Below are 16,270 nucleotides of genomic sequence, written 5' to 3'. Positions count from 1 at the left end.
CAAGTACTACTACTGAGAGTTGAATTTTCCCATAACCATTCATAGTTTGCCAGGCAGGCTAGTATTGTCACTGTAATGCCACACAGGGGAACATGATATCACCTCCTAAAATAACTTGAATTTTTTTTGTGTGTCCAGAGCTGCAGCCCGATGTAATAAAGGCATTGAAGTGCTCTTTGCAGTGGCTTTAGAACACTTTGTATTGGTGGTGGTGAGAGTATTGAGGGGACCCACTTCTGCAGACGAAACAACCAAGAAAATTCAGTACTTGATTCACTGTCAGTGGTGTGAAGAAAGGATTTTTCAGAAGGATGGTAATATGGTAGAAGGTAAATTCAAGTCTCCTTTGACTATGTACTGTATTTAATTTATATATAATCCTCCAATGAACAAGCCTTTATCACATCCCTAATTACACATATTGTCCTTTGATTTTAAAGATTACAGTGCTAACTTTATTTCCTATACTGGATTCCCTTTCATCAACAGACAAGACATGCGTGTGAGTTTATTAATGTTATTTCCTCATGCTATGTAATTTATACTCTAGCCCTGCCCTCTGTTGAGACATCTGAAAATAACTGTTTCCACTGTCACTAATTTTAGGAACATAAGTCAATCTTTGTCTAGGCTGTTTCAAATCATTAATTTCATAAAAACAATTTCCTGACTGAATATAAAAGCTATCAGTTAAAAATCATTCAGTAAATATTTCTGAGCCTCTACTATATGCCAGGCCTGGGGACCAAGAAAAAGATTTAAGTTAGACCTTGTATTCATTACAGACACCTCTCCGTACTGTTTTGATTACAGAAGACTTTTAGCATTATTTCATATGTTAGAGAAATTCTCCTCAAAGTTGTTTTCATAGTGTTCCTAATGTTATATTATTTCTCTTAATAAGAAAGTAAATAGACTACTCAGTTGGTATTATATTTTGATCACATTGGCATTAAAGCCTCCAAAGCTTACCTAGTAAGCTTTTCATTAGTCCAAATACTTTCATTACAGTACTGATAGGGAAACTCATTCTTGTAGTTTTTTTTTTAATTAATTAATCAATTTAAAAATACAGAGATGCAGAGAGAGTGAAAAAAATTAACTTTTCAATGCAGTGGGGGCTGAGCTTAAACCTGGGTTACACACATGGGAAAGCAGCTTTTTTTTTCCTTTATGAAATTGACTTTCATTTAAAATTTTTACTGACTGATTGATTGATTTTTAATGAGTGGGAGGTACAGAAAGACAGCAAGACCAGAGTATTGCTCAGCTCTGGTTTATGGTGGTGTTGGGGGTTGAACCTGGGACCTCAGATCTCAGACATGAAAGTCTTTTGCATCAACACTATGCTGTCTCCTCAGCCTGATTTTCATTCTCTTGCTCTTATTTTAATACTACTATTAAGGGACAGTAGAGAGAAAGTAGGCAGTTGTTTGCATTTCAGTAGTAGTCTCCAAATATATATAAGTTAAGACTTATTTATTTATTTTTTTAATAATTTTTTTTATTTATTCCCTTTTGTTGCCCTTGTTGTTTTATTGTTGTAGTTATTATTGTTGTTGTCGTTGTTGGATAGGACAGAGAGAAATGGAGAGAGATGGGGAAGACAGAGAGGAGGAGAGAAAGATAGACACCTGCAGACCTGCTTCACTGCCTGTGAAGCAACTCCCTGCAGGTGGGGAGCCGGGGCTCGAACCGGGATCCTTAACCGATCCTTGTGCTTTGCGCCACCTGCGCTTAACCCGCTGCGCTACAGCCCGACTCCCAAGATTTATTTCTTAATGAGAGAAAGAAGCAGAGCAAAGGATCAAATTAAGGACCTCATGTTTGCAAGCTGAGCACTCTACCCATTGTGACACCTCCTGGAATGTTCCAAATATTTTTAAATTATTCAACTTGAATTGCTCTTACAATGTATATACCCATGAAAAGAAATTTTTCATTTTTTTCCACTTTTTTTTTTTTTTTTTTGCTATGGGTGAATAGAATACCTCTGACTGTTCAGAGGAAATTGCTAAAGCTGGCCCATCACAGATAACTCCTAAGCAGCGGATCAAGAAGAGACATAGGCTAGTATCATGGGAATATTTTATAGTGTACATCAGAAAGAAACTGACTCCTGTCATTTCTGTGTGCTACCTGCCTATGGTAAGTAGCTAAAGACATATAAATTTGGGTACTACTACTACTATGTATTTGTAACTTAGCTATTAAGATGGTTCCAGAGGAGACTTCTTAAATGTACCCCTATAATATTGGAGGAACATTATTCTTAATAAAACTAATTTTAGTGATAACCATACTCTTTCTTTAAATCTTAAATAATACAGAAAAGTAGATTGAGGAGCTGTAAGGGAAGTCTTTAAATAAATTAGAAACAAGATCTCACAAGTTTGCATTATGCTATTTAGCTGCTTTGAATAAAATAATGATACCTGAAGTAAGAAGCTATAGGCCCAAGTCCTTACTACCATAGTTCAGGGTACTTGGTGGGTATGGGACTGATTAATCATATCAGACCATTCTTAGAAAGTAAATGGCCCATCCATCCAGTAAAGGCCTGGGTGGATAGTTGGATTTAAAAGGACTGTGTGGGCCCTTAAGTGAACTGAAAGTCAGTAGGGTATTGCCTCATTTTAAAAACTAAGAAAAGGGGCTGGGTGGTGGTGCACCTGGTTGAGTGCACATGTTACAGTGTACAAGGACTTGGGTTCAAGCCCCCAGGCCCTACCTGCAGGGGAAAAGCTTTGCAAGTGGTGAAGCAGGTCGGCAGGTGTCTCTCTGTCTCTCTCCTTCTGTATCTCCCCTCATCCTCTCAATTTCTGGCTGTATCTATCCAATAAATAAATAAAGATAATAAAAAAAATTAAAAACAAATTTAAAAAATACTGAGAAAAATGTTAGTACCTCTTCACTTTAAATCTTTCTGCTCTTGGGGCCAGGTGGTGGCATACCTGGTTAAGCATTACATTAACAGTGCACAAGGAACTAGGTTCAAGCCCCTAGTTCCTGGTCCCTACCTGCAAGGGGAAAGCTACACGAGTGGTGAAGCAGTGCTACAGGTGTCTCTGTCTTTCCCTTTCTGTCTCCTCCCCTCTCAATTTCTCTTTCTTTGGTCTCTATCCAATAATACATAAATAAAAAGATTATGGATATTATGTGTACTTTATAAGACTTTCCTAAATCACTTCATGTGGCATAGTAACAGTAAGGCTTCAGTGAGCCACTAGACACTTCTATAACCTATTAAACCTTAGTGATCTGAGATGTATAACTGAGATTTTACCAGTACTCCAAGTACTATTCTTACTACTTCAAAGAAGTATAAGGATGTGGTGGCACACCTGGTTGAGTGCACATATTAATGCGCAAAGACCCGGGTTCAGACCTCTGGCCCCCAACTGCAGGGGGGAAAGCTTTGTTAGTGGTGAGGCAGTGTTGCAGGTGTGTGTCTCTCTTTCTATCACCCTCTTTCCTCTTGATTTCTGGCTGTCTCTATCCAATAAATAAAGATATTAAGCAAAAATTAAAAAAGAGAAATATAAGGATGAAAAAATTGTAACTGCATATAAAATACAAGAGCATTACCTGGCACATAGTAGATTCTCAGTACATAGTAGCTACAAATTATTATTGTAACAATTACTATATTTATTGTTACTTTTCCTTTAATAGGTGGTTTTACTATCTTTTCACAGAAAACCCATATAGACAGTTGCCTTGTAACTGTCATGGAAGCATGCCTGGGAAGACAGCAATAGAACTTGGACCTCTATGGTATGTTCCTGAGCATAAGAATATATCTGGGAGGGAGTCGGGCGGTAGTGCAGTGGGTTAAGCACACGTGGCGCAAAGCGCAAGGACTAGCATAAGGATCCCGGTTCGAGCCCCAGCTCCCCACCTGCAGGGAAGGTCGCTTCACAGGTGGTGAAGCAGGTCTGCAGGTGTCTATCTTTCTCTCCTTCTGTCTTCCCCTCCTCTCTCCATTTCTCTCTGTCCTGTCTAACAATGACGACATCAGTAACAGCAATAATAAATACAACAACAATAAAAAAACAAGGGCAACAAAAGGGAAAATAAATAAATAAATTTTTTTTAAGTATATCTGGGGGCCAGGTGGTGGCGCACCGGGTTGAACACACATGTTACAGTGCTCAAGGACCTGGGTTCGAGCCCTTGGTCCCCACCTGTAGGGGGAAAGCTTTAGGAGCGGTGAAGCAGGGCTACAGGCTGTGTCACTGTCTCTCTGCCTCACTGTCACCCCCTTACCTCTTGATTTCTGGCTGTCTCTATCCAGTACATAAAGATAATAAAAAAATTTTAAGAATATATTCTAATTTGGTTTATGAATTGATAAATGTGGGTATTGAGTAAATTCTTGATTTACTCTGAGATTTCCTTGATTTATCATCCTACTAACTAGCATACAAAACTGGCATGATAAAAGGAGTAGGCAAATAACAATAACAAATAAATGAGGCCGGGTGGTGGCTCACTTGGTTGAGTACACATTACCAAGCACAAGTACCCAGGTTCAAGCCCCTTGTCCCCACCTGTAGTGGGGGAAGCTTCACAAGTAGTGAAGCAGTGCTGAAGTTGTCTCTATCTCTATTTCCCTCTCACCTTCTGTCTATCCAATAAGTGATTAAAAAATTATAAATTCTTTTTTTTTTAATTGCCACCAGGGTTGTCACTGAGTTTCTGTGCCAGTAACAGTGGCACTATGAATCCATTGCTCCTGGTGGCCATTTTTTCCTTTCCTTTCTATTTTATTTGATAGTACACAGAGAAATTGAGAAGGGAGGAGGAGATAAAGAGGGAAAGAGAAAGGCACCTCTAGACCTGCTTCACTGCTCATGAAGCTTCCCCCCGTGGTTGTGGAATGGGCTCCAACCCGGGTCCTTGCACATGGTAATGTGTGCATTCAACCAATTGGGTGCTCCACTGCCCCAACTCCAAATCCTTTTTTTGTGTGTGTCTACTCTATCCTCTAATTAAATATGGAGACTCAAGCTAGAGAGATAGCTCACTGGCTTAGCTTCACCACTTGAGAATGCCATAGCTCTGGGAGAAATCATCCTATGATTTCTCTCTTCTGTGTATGTATGAAAAAAAATGTTGGCCTGGGAGTGGGTAAGTTGCACATATGTGAGGCTCCAGCTTCATTCAATAAATAATGATGAATTATGAGACTGGGGAGTTTACTGGGTAGGGTACATGCCTTGTCATGTGTGTGGCCCAAGTTGAAGCCCCAGTACTATATGGAGTTGCTATGGCAGCAGCAGAAGCTTCAGAGCTTCAGTGCTGTGTTTTTCTCTACAGCTGAATGAAAAAGACTGGGAGTATTGAAAATGCTTGTGTAGAAGGCCCTAGCTCTACAAATAAAAGAAATTATGTAGACTTTTTAAGAAAATATTTCTCAAAACAATTCTATTTTTATTTTAGGTCAAGCTCCCTTTTCAACACTGGATTCCTCAAAAGAATGTTATTTGAATCTCTTCATCATGGCTTAGAGGATATTCAGCCCCTAATAAAGACACTCATCTTTGAGTCAGAGTGTACTCCTCAAAGTCAGTTTTCAGTTCACACACCTTCTAACTTCAACAAGCAAGGTGAATGAGTGTTCATACTAGCTTTCAAATTGATTGTCAAAAATCCTTTATCATTGTTCTGTCTTTGATATTACCAAAAGCAATTATAAATAGTATGCTTTAAGTAAATCTCTGATGAGTTATAACTGTTGCTTTGCTTTGTTTTGTTTTGTTTTTTAACCAGAGCACTGCTCAGCTCTAGCTTGTGGTTAACTTGGGATTGAACCTAGGACTTCTGGTGCCTCATGCATGAGAGTGTTGTGCTACTGATGGTGCTATCTCCCTGGCCCCAGTTAACTTAGGGGTGTGTGTGTGTGTGTGTGTGTGTGACTTATGCTTGAGAGTCCAGTGTTTTATTCACTGAGTCACCTCTTGGGCCACTAGTTACCTTTTTAAAAAAAAAAAACAAAAAAGCTTTTATTTTTTTAATTCATGAGACAGGAGAGAAAGAAGCAGACATCACTCTGGTCCATGTGCTGCTGGCAATTGAACCTGGGACCTCATTCTCATCCACTGCACCACCTCAAGGACCTGGTTAACTTTTTAAAATCTAAATTTAATTGATAAACCACTGGCTTGTGGTATTGTAAAATTTTGAGATTACAGCTTCATACTTTCTATAAGTATATAAGCTTCAAGATATCTGGTGCCATCACACTATCAAAATGGCCCACTCCACTGCTGTGTTCCACCTCTTGTCCCTCTGTTAACGTCATTTTTTAAAAAAATTTTAATATTTATTTTTTTTCCTTTTTGTTGCCCTTTTTTTATTGTTGTTGTAGTTATTGTTGTTGTTATTTATGTTGTTAGATAGGACAGAGAGAAATGGAGAGAGGAGGAGAGAAAGATAGACACCTGCAGACCTGCTTCGCCGCCTGTAAAGCGACTCCCCTTCAGGTGGGGAGCCAGGGGCTTGAACCCGGATCCTTGAGCTGGTCCTTGCACTTTGCACCACCTGCACTTAACCCGCTGCACTACTGCCTGACTCCCCCATCATATTTTTTAAAGCCAGTTGAGACTTTAAGTCCTAGTTCTAGTTTTACACTTTTTTTTTTTTTTTTTTTTTTTTTTGCCTCCAGGGCTATTGGTAGGACTTGGTGCCAGCACTGCAAATCCACTTCTCCTGGAGGCTATTTTCCCCCCCATTTTTGTTGCCCTTGTTGTTATTATTGTTGTTGTTTAATGCCATTGTTGTTGGATAGGACAGAGAGAAATGAAGAGAGGAGAGAAAGATAGGGGGAGAGAAAGATAGACACCTGCAGACCTGCTTCACCACTTGTGAAGCGACTCCCCTGCAGGTGGGGAGCCAGGGACTTGAACCGGGATCCTTACCACCGTCCTTGTGCTCTGCGCCACCTGCGCTTAATCCGCTGCATTACCGCCTAACTCCCACACTTTTTTGTCTACTTATTTTTTGTTATCAGTGGGGCTCCTCCACTCCTGGTCAGCCTTTTCAGATAGACACCACAGTGCCAAAGCTTCCCCCCAGTGTTGTAGTGCTTGATCTTCAGTTATGCACATGGCAAAGGGGCTCACCTTTCTTTTCTCTTTATAAATAGGCTTTTGTCATCTTACCTATTGAGAACTGGGGTAGGCCTATTAGACACCAACATTTCTTATAATTAGAAATAGTTATTTTAGAGGGTTAAAAAAAAGTCTGCATCTTATTTTGACCACAGAACCTTTCATATATTCATGAAAACTGTATGGTTAGAATTCAGTAAACTTTTCTTTTTTCTTTTATAATTAAATTGTTGCTTAACATCATTCTGTAAAACATTTTGATATACCTGTTTGTTTTTATTTTAGAAGAATGTGGTATATTTATAAAAGCTACAGATGATGCCACAACAGATACTTACATTGCACAAGGTTTGTATATACCTGTATGTATATATGCTTTTTTTTTTTTTTTTTTGCCTCCAGGGTTATTGCTGGGGCTCGGTATGTACACCATAAATCCACTGCTCCTGGAAGCTATTTTTTTTTCTTTTTGTTGCCCTTGTTGTTTTATCGTTGTTGTGGTTATTATTATTGTTATTGATGTGATGTCGTTGTTGTTGGATAGGAAAGAGAATAATGGAGAGGGAAAAGACAGACAGACACCTGCAGACCTGCTTCACCGCTTGTGAAGCGACCCCCCTTGCAGGTGGAGAGCTGGGGGCTTGTCCTTGCGTCGGTCCTTGTGAGCTTAACACGCTGCGCCACTGCCCGACCCCCAAATAGTATATATGCGTTTATATGATCATAAGAAGGCAAATAGTTAAGAGTTAGAAGAGATTGTTTTGGTAGCCCATTTCAAAATGCATTTGTAACATATTTATATTGACGACATAATAGTAAAACATGTTTATCTGGCATTTGTTTAGTTTTTTAAATTCTTTTTAATTATCTTTATTTATTGGATATAGACAGCCAGAAATCAAGAGGGCATGGGGTGATAGAGACAGAGAAACACCAGCAGCACCGCTTCACCACTTGCAAAGCATTCCCCCTGCAGGTGGGGACTGGGGGCTCACTCCTGAGCACTTGGACACTGTAATGTGTGTGCTCAGTCAGGTGCGCCACCACCTGGCCCCACATTTGTTTCATTGCAAATTTCTGCTTCATGCTCACATTTGTAGTATACGATAATCCTCTTGATAGAACTGTATGATCTTAAAGAACCATGTAAACCAAAAATAAGATCAAGTTATATATGATCGAGTTAGTTAAGATTAAATTTTAAGTTTCCATCAACATATAGCAATTACATAGCAGTTACATTATTTAATCAGAAGACCCTATTCTCTAGCTTAAAAATTTAATAAATGGTCTTATAATAATGAATTTGTACTTAAAAATAGTTATATTGGGCATTGCAAATTTATTTTGAAGAAGTGTTAATGCTTTAATGCATAAGGTTTTATCTTTTTTTTATTTTTTTTATTTATTTATTCCCTTTTGTTGCCCTTGTTATTTTATTGTTGTCGTTATTATTATTGTTGTTGTTGTTGTTGGATAGGACAGAGAGAAATGGAGAGAGGAGGGGAAGACAGAGGGAGAGAGAAAGATAGACACCTGCAGACCTGCTTCACTGCCTGTGAAGCGACTCCCCTGCAGGTGGGGAGCCGGGGTTCGAACCAGGATCCTTATGCCGGTCCTTGTGCTTTGTGCCACCTGCGCTTAACCCGCTGCGCTACAGCCCGACTCCCAAGGTTTTATCTTTTTAAAAGACAACTTTAGATTCTAGATATTTTTTAAAACAGGTAAAAGAATATAGACAGTGTTATGTTTGAGAGAGCAGCATTATAGTTGCATGCTGTGGTTTTGTATTAGTTGCTCAACAATTTATTGTTGACTTTCCAAGACAAGAAAGCCATCACTCATATTATATGTAGTATATGGTTTATTGTTATTTTAACCAGAGCACTGCTCAGTGCTGGCTTATGGTAGTGTGGGAGATTGAACCTGGGACTTAGGAGCTTCAGGCATGAGTCTCTTTGCATAACCATTATGCTATCTCCCACACCCAGTAGCATAGTTTAATAACAGCATGCTCTTCCCATCAGTCTTATACATTGGTGTCTTCAACTAACTTACTAGCATTCAAGTCACTTGAAATGATTTACTCTAAAAAGCAGGCATGTTGTAAAGACCATTAAAATTGAGAGCATCGATAGTTATACTGATCTTCACTTTTTGACAGTACAGTTCCTTTAAATATATTTTTTCTTGCCTCCAGGGTTATTGCTGGGGCTTGGTGCCTTCACAAAGAATCCACTGCTCTTGGAGGCCATTTTTCCCCCTTTTGTTGCCCTTGTTTTATCGTTGTGGTTATTATTGTTGTTATTGATGTCTTTGTTGTTGGATAGGACAGAGAGAAATCAAGGGAGGAGGGGAAGACAGGAGAGAAAGATAGACACCTGCAGACCTGCTTCACCACTTGTGAGGTAACGCCCTGCATGTGGGAAGCTGGGGGCTCAAACCTGGATCCTTACGACGGACCTGCTGCGCTACCACCCAACCCCCTAAATATTTTTTAGAATTAAAAATCTTAATAAAAAAATAAATTAAAATCTTAAAAATATTTATATCTAAGACTTTCTCATATATAAACTAGGGAATTGGACAAACCTCTGTAAACTTTTCTATAGTTCTAAAATTAATTGATTATCCTAATACTGGTCTATCAACCTATAGAACCTTACATGATATAAAAGTATAGGTAAAAAAAAAGTCTAGGTCATAAAAACTCAAGCACAGTCATGTGTGGCTTAATGTATCTGTCAAGCATGGACCAAGTGTAAGATGGTGATCCCAATATACTATACCATCTAACCTAGGTGTGTAGTAGACTGTATCATCTATGATGCTTGTCCAGTGACAGAATTACCTAACACATTTCTTAGAACACATACCTGTAGTCAGTAACATAGCTGCACTGCTCATGACAGTGATATTAAGGAATTATTTTGGATTTATAGTTTCAAGTATTCCTAGAACATATACAAAATCTGGGGTATACATGGCTTAAGATACTTAATGGAGTCCTGAGTTACTGTTTTGTTTTGTATAAAAAGGCAAGTTTGATATTTATATTTTCTTCAAATGCAATTTATCATTCACAGAAATGAAACTGCATTTATTAATGATTTTGCATAAGTGCTGGAGAATTAATATTTGATTAATAGCATTTATATATGAATTTATTTAAAGTAGAACATTAGGCAAAAACTCATAGTAATTTGGATATATCTCAGTTGTTTTCCTGTTTTGATATTTGTTAGGATACATACTGGAAATTTTCTTTTTTATATTTTTAAATTTATTTTCCCTTTTGTTGCCCTTGTTTATTGTTCTTGTAGTTATTGTTATTGATGTCATTGTTATTAGATAGAACAAAGAGAAATGGGGAAGACGGGGAGAAAAAGACATCTGCAGACCTACTTCACCGCTTGTGAAGAGACTTCCCTGCAGGTGGGGAGCCAGAGGCTCGAGCCAGTCCTTGCGCTTTGTGCCACGTGCGCTTAACCCGCTGCGATACCGCGCGACTCCCCATACTGGAAGTTTTCTTACTAAGATCATTATACCTGTTTTAAGTTTCTGTAAATAAAATTTACCCATCAGATTCAATTCTGTACTTAGTAGAGAGTATAACTATAAAAATTGAGAACATTGAAGGCTGAGCAGCAGCAAACCAGGTTAAACACACATAATACTAAATGCTAGGATTCACACAAGAATCCTGGTTCAAGCCCCCAGCTCCCCACCTGCAGGGAAGTCACTTCACAAGCAGTGAGGCAGGTCTGCAGGTCTGTCTTTCTCCCCATCTCTGTCTTCCTTTCCTCTCAATTTCTGTCCTAACAACAGCAGCAGCAACAGTAACAACAATGGGGAAAAATGGCCTCCAAGAGTAGTGGATTTGTAGTGCAGGCAGGGAACTCCAGTGATAAGACTGGGGGGTGCAGGGGAATAGATTTGGGCTAGGCATGGCACGTCTGGTTAACTGTGTGCATTACAGTGCGCTCTGGACCGGTAGGTGTTCAAGCCCCTGGTTCCCATCTGCAGGGGGAAAGCTGCGCAAGTGGTAAAGCAGGGCTGCAGATATCTCTATCTCCCTATCTTCCCCATCTCAGTTTCCTCTGTCTCTATCCAATAATAAAGGAAGTTTGGATTCAGCAACTAAGTATCAAAGTTACATGGGTGAAGGATAATGAAAAATATCAGGAAATCTTGGCCTGAAGACGGTATATAGCTAAGAAAAATTACTTGGCTTATGATATGACTTAAGAGAATGCTAACTTTGTATGTTTCAGGGAAGAGGAAAAGTAATGAAGCAATCGTAAGTTTAGCCAAGAAGCAAAAGGGTGACAACAGTACTGAACATCCTCCTTTTTATTACAACATCCACAGACACAGCATTAAGGGAATGAATATGCCCAAGTAAGATAGCCAGCGAATGGCAGTCTTTTGTCTTTCATATTTGAATGTTATTGTCATTTCAGTAAAAAGTTTCCTAACTTCACTATTTTTTTTTTCTTTTAATCTTGCTGCAGGTTAAAAAAGTTCTTGTGCTACTTGTCTGAAGCAGGCTTTCGAGTAAGCCGAACTCACTTTGATCCAATGGGTGTCCGTACAGATGCACCTTTGATGCAGTTCAAATCAATCCTTTTGAAGTATAGCACCCCCACCTACACTGGAGGACAGTCAGAGGGCCACGTTCATGCAGTGTCAGAGGACACAGCAACTGACCGGACCGGGTTGAAGTGTCAGTGAAGCAGAAGCAAGCAGCTGCAGATGGGAGAGGTCACTTAACAAGATGTCTGAATAGATGGCTTGAAGAGTTCTCTACACCAACTCATTTTTCTATTTTCAATTCAGTGTTGTAAAAATAAATTAGCAGTTTCTAATTTAGCTGGTTTGAGAACTATGCTTTCTAAGTTTTTCTTATTTTAAAGAGAACTTAAAATTTTAATGAAGACATTTCATAAGAAGCCAAGTTTTGACCGAGATCACCCTGTTTAATCCTCGATGATTTTCACATGCCAAATGTTTGGGATCTTATGTATCTTAAGGAAACCACTCTTTACTATTCTTCATCACATCTCTACTTAAAAGATTTAGGTTTATGCTTTCCTATCTGTGTTGTACAAAATTAACTGAGAAATCTTACACATTAAAATGACTAGAAAAGGAAGTGTCTGGCATTAGTATATTTCAGTTACAAAGCTAAAATAATCATGTTCTAAAAAATCACACATCTCTCCACATAGATCTTTTAATTTATTATCAGTGTTTGAATACTTGCCAGAGACAAATACATTTTTTAAGTATAAGTTCTAGATGAACAAAATTCAGAGTAAGATTTTGCCAAATTGAGATTTTTCTGCTGTAATGTTCATGAGAACTGCAATTGTGTTACAAATGAAAAGAAACTGGCGTGATCTCTTGTGCCCATTAGTGCACTTATATTCATTTGCTTGATTGTGCTACCTCTCAGAAGTAAAACTTGTCACCTTGCGAACTTATGACTAAGGATTTTCTTTTTTTTTTTTTTTGGTGTAAGTGACCTAGGCCACATAGCCATAAAAATGTCATGTTTCCACTGAATATTGTTGCTGCTTCCTTTAAATAGACTTATCAGGTACAGCTTTTTTATCTCAAGAATTAAATAAGAGTTTTATCTATGTTTACCGTGAAGTATTTCTGAGGAGGTAATTTTTTGCTGCTTTTAAGTTCAGGGACAGAGGGGGTGTTAAAAACTGAAAGGTTTAGGGGGCCAGGTGGTGGTGTACCTAGTTAAGCATACATACCACGTGCAAGGCCTGGGTTTAAAACACCCCCCCCCCCCCCCCCGCTGCCAGCCTGCAAGGGGAATGCTCTATGAGCGGTGAAGCAGGTCTACTCAAATAAAAATAATAAAGGGGGAAAAAATGGCTGCTGGGAGTGGAGTGGTAGATTAAAAAAAAGTGAAAGGTTTAAATAGGATACATAAGAAAAAGATACTCCCCAAACATACACAGAAATCCAGAAGCGAGGGTCATAACAGCACAATTAATTTAGCAGAAATAGAACAAGAAATGTTTTTTTTTTCCCTTTCTAATTATTTTGTCCTCCAGGGTTATTGCTGGGGCTGGTGCCTGCAGTACAAATCCACTGGTCCTGAGGCCATTGTTCGATTTTTTTTATTATTATTATTTTGATAGGACAGAGAGAAATTGAGAGGGGAGGGGAATATAGAGGGGGAGAGAGGCACCTGCAGACCTGCTTCTCCCCTGTAGGTGGAGAGCCAGGGGCTTGAACCAGGATTCTAGCGCTTTATACTATGTACACTTAACCCAGTGCACCAGTGCCCGACCACCAGTATTATCTTTTATTGGATGTATTTACTCAAATTTTGTATTCCTATGAATAAGTGAAGTTTTTTCATGGCCACAAAAATTATTCTTGCCAGTTAAAATTATAACTGACTTTTCTGTTTATAGGGTTTAAGATAAATTATAACTTTAAAAGGCATATTAGTAGGAGTCGGGCAGTAGCGTAGGTGGCACAAAGCGCAAGGACCAGTGTAAGGATCCAGGTTCGAGCACCCCGCTCCCCACCTGCAGGGGAGTCACTTCACAAGCAGTAAAGCAGGTCTGCAGGTGTCTCTCTTTCTCTCCCCCTCTCTGTCTTCCCCTCCTCTCTCCATTTCTCTGTCCTATACAATGACATCAATAACAACAACAAAACAAGGGCAACAAAAAGGAATGAATTTTTAAAATCTTTTTTTAAAAAAGGCTTATTAGTACTTGGACCACATGATTTGGTACATACTATTAAAGTGAATTATATCAATGCTTAAGTTGGATTTTAGGCCAGGATTCATATTTGACATAGAAACTTAACAGTTAACTGTTATCTAAAAATAAAGTGTCTTAATTTTGTTGCAAATTGGGAAAATTGTAGAGTATAGGTTAGAATTCAGTTATTGCTGCCAACTTAAAGAGGAAAAACTTTAAAATTCATTTGGTTCTACATTAACTAGCACCTTGTCCTATAACATTTTAAAAATTACTGGATAGAGACAGAATTGAGGAGAGGTATCTGCAGCACTACTTCACTCAGCTTTCCCCTGCAGTTGGGGACAGGGGGCTTGAACTATAGGTCCGTGTGCACTTGCCACCTCCTGCTCCCTCCCGTAACATTTGTAAAGTAACAGTTGTGGCCTATATTAAAATTTGGTAAACTCAAAACTTTTATATCCAGAAGCCAGAATTCTGTGCCGGTTGCTTCCGTTAATGCTTTCTAATCGTAACACTGAGGAAACAGAAGAAATGGAGGGTAAGGCCTTTGGGCCAGTGAGAGCACCACTTTGAATAAATGCATTGTGTCAATACTAACTCAATACCAGATTAGTAGGCCTGAATGGTATTTCCTCAATGCAGGTATTTCCTCCAAAGGGCTAGGGAACTTGGGAAAGGGATTTTGACTACTAAGATTCCCCAGATAAGATTGGAATTGGTCTCCTTTCAAACTATTTCCTTCCAGCATCCTAGGAATACCGACATACTAATAGCATTTCAAGGGTGTATTTCTCAGTGCCGTAGTATATAGGTCAATCAGTAGGGATGATTTGATGATTAAATCCTCTCCATAAATCCTCTCCATCATTCTTCCTTTTATTTCCATTCTCAACAAACTATTTTAAAAATTATTTAATAAAGCAATTCCTTTTTAAAATTTTACTACTGGACAGAGAAATTGAGAGAGGAAGATAGGGAGAGAAACACCTTGCAGCCCTGCTTCACCACCCGTGAAGCTTCCCCCTGCAGATGGGGACCAGGGGCTTTGAAACTGGGTCTCTGAACGCTTTAATGTGTGCACATAACTAAGTGCACCACCACCTGGCCCCCAATAAAGCAATTCTTAAGTAAAATTGTAGGAGTAAAATTGTGGTTTCTAGTTCTAGATTTCCAAAAGTACAGCAACTAAGGGTAACTAACAGGAAGGAAATGAGTAACCATATACTTATTTAAATAAGTCACGAGTTCAGGATAAACTCTTTTTAAATTGTTTTATTATCTTTATTTATTGTAGACAGCCAGAATCAAGAGGGGAGGGGTGATAGAGGAGAGAGACAGAGATACCTGCAGCACTGCTTCACCACTTGCAAAGCTTTCCCCCTGCAGGTGGAGACCGGGAGCTTGAACCTGGGTCCTTGAACATTATAACATGCACTCAACCAGGTGGGCCACCACCTGGCCCCTATAACCATATTTTTAAAACATTTTGATTTAGGTACTTTGAATGGCACAGAAAACTGTTACAGAAGATCCATTTGTCTCTGTAACAGTAATTAATCTTCTGTGTGAGACCAAAGCACTGCTCTGTCATTGCTTTGTAGTGCCAGGGATTGAGCCCAAGGGTTCAATATTTGAGGCATCTATCCTACTACTGAACTACCTCCCTGACCCCAGAGAAATAACTTTTGTTGGGATGTAACACAATTACTATAAAATGTAGCACTTAATACCTCATTGTTTAAATAAGAGGATTTTAGAATATTCTGATCTATAATCATCACCACTAATTGTACAATCACAAATTTAACTATGTCATCCCCCCAAAAAACCCCTTACCTACTAGTTGTCACTAGTCATTTCTGCCCTAAACTTTTGACTACTTTATTTTCTGTTTTTATCTATTCTGGGAAAATATACTCCATCTTATTGAAAGAAGCCCTATACTGTTTTTATAAAGCTGTTGGATTTGCCATACTAGTTTATTTTCCGTTTGCATTTGTGTTCATAAGAGAATGATCTGTATTAATTACTTTATCTGGTCTGGTACCAGTGAACTGGAGCCTGCTTTTTTTTTCTCTCTCTCTCTCCAGGGTTACTGCTGAGGCTTTGTGCTTGCACTATGAATCCACTGTTGCTGGAGGCCATTTTTTTCCCACTTTGTTGCTGTTGCTGTAGTTACCCGTTATTGTTGCTTTTTTTTTTTTTTTTGAACTGGTTTTACTACTCCTGTAACTAGTACTATATAATTTATTGATGTGGTCGGGCATTTTTCTTTCTGGTAAATTTATTACTCACTTAATCCTATTGTTTTGGTTTGTTCTTGAGGAGTTTGCCCATTTGAGCTGGGTTATCTAACTTGCTGACATACAATTACTTTTTTACATTATTTACTCCTGGATAGACCGAGAAAAT

General features: G+C 38.8%; 1 protein-coding gene across 2 annotated transcripts in view; it reads left to right on the top strand.

Annotated features, from left to right (window-relative positions):
• The window catches only part of TRMT1L (tRNA methyltransferase 1 like), a 38,495-nt gene extending 25,898 nt beyond the window's left edge, over window positions 1–12,597 (top strand). The window contains exons 10-15 of one of the 2 annotated variants that reach the window (XM_060197838.1): window positions 139–329; window positions 3,699–3,777; window positions 5,446–5,612; window positions 7,401–7,463; window positions 11,390–11,516; window positions 11,630–12,597. In XM_060197838.1, the coding sequence (XP_060053821.1) occupies window positions 139–329; window positions 3,699–3,777; window positions 5,446–5,612; window positions 7,401–7,463; window positions 11,390–11,516; window positions 11,630–11,849 (847 nt within the window). In that variant the 3' untranslated portion in view covers window positions 11,850–12,597. The remainder of the gene's footprint in view (window positions 1–138; window positions 330–3,698; window positions 3,778–5,445; window positions 5,613–7,400; window positions 7,464–11,389; window positions 11,517–11,629) is intronic. The other variant, XM_007523827.3, reaches the window with a different exon arrangement.
• The last annotated feature ends 3,673 nt before the right edge of the window (window positions 12,598–16,270 follow it).

This window comes from Erinaceus europaeus, chromosome 9, assembly GCF_950295315.1.
Source record: "Erinaceus europaeus chromosome 9, mEriEur2.1, whole genome shotgun sequence".
Lineage (NCBI taxonomy): Eukaryota > Metazoa > Chordata > Mammalia > Eulipotyphla > Erinaceidae > Erinaceus > Erinaceus europaeus.
This window is presented reverse-complemented; position numbering and strand designations above follow the sequence as displayed.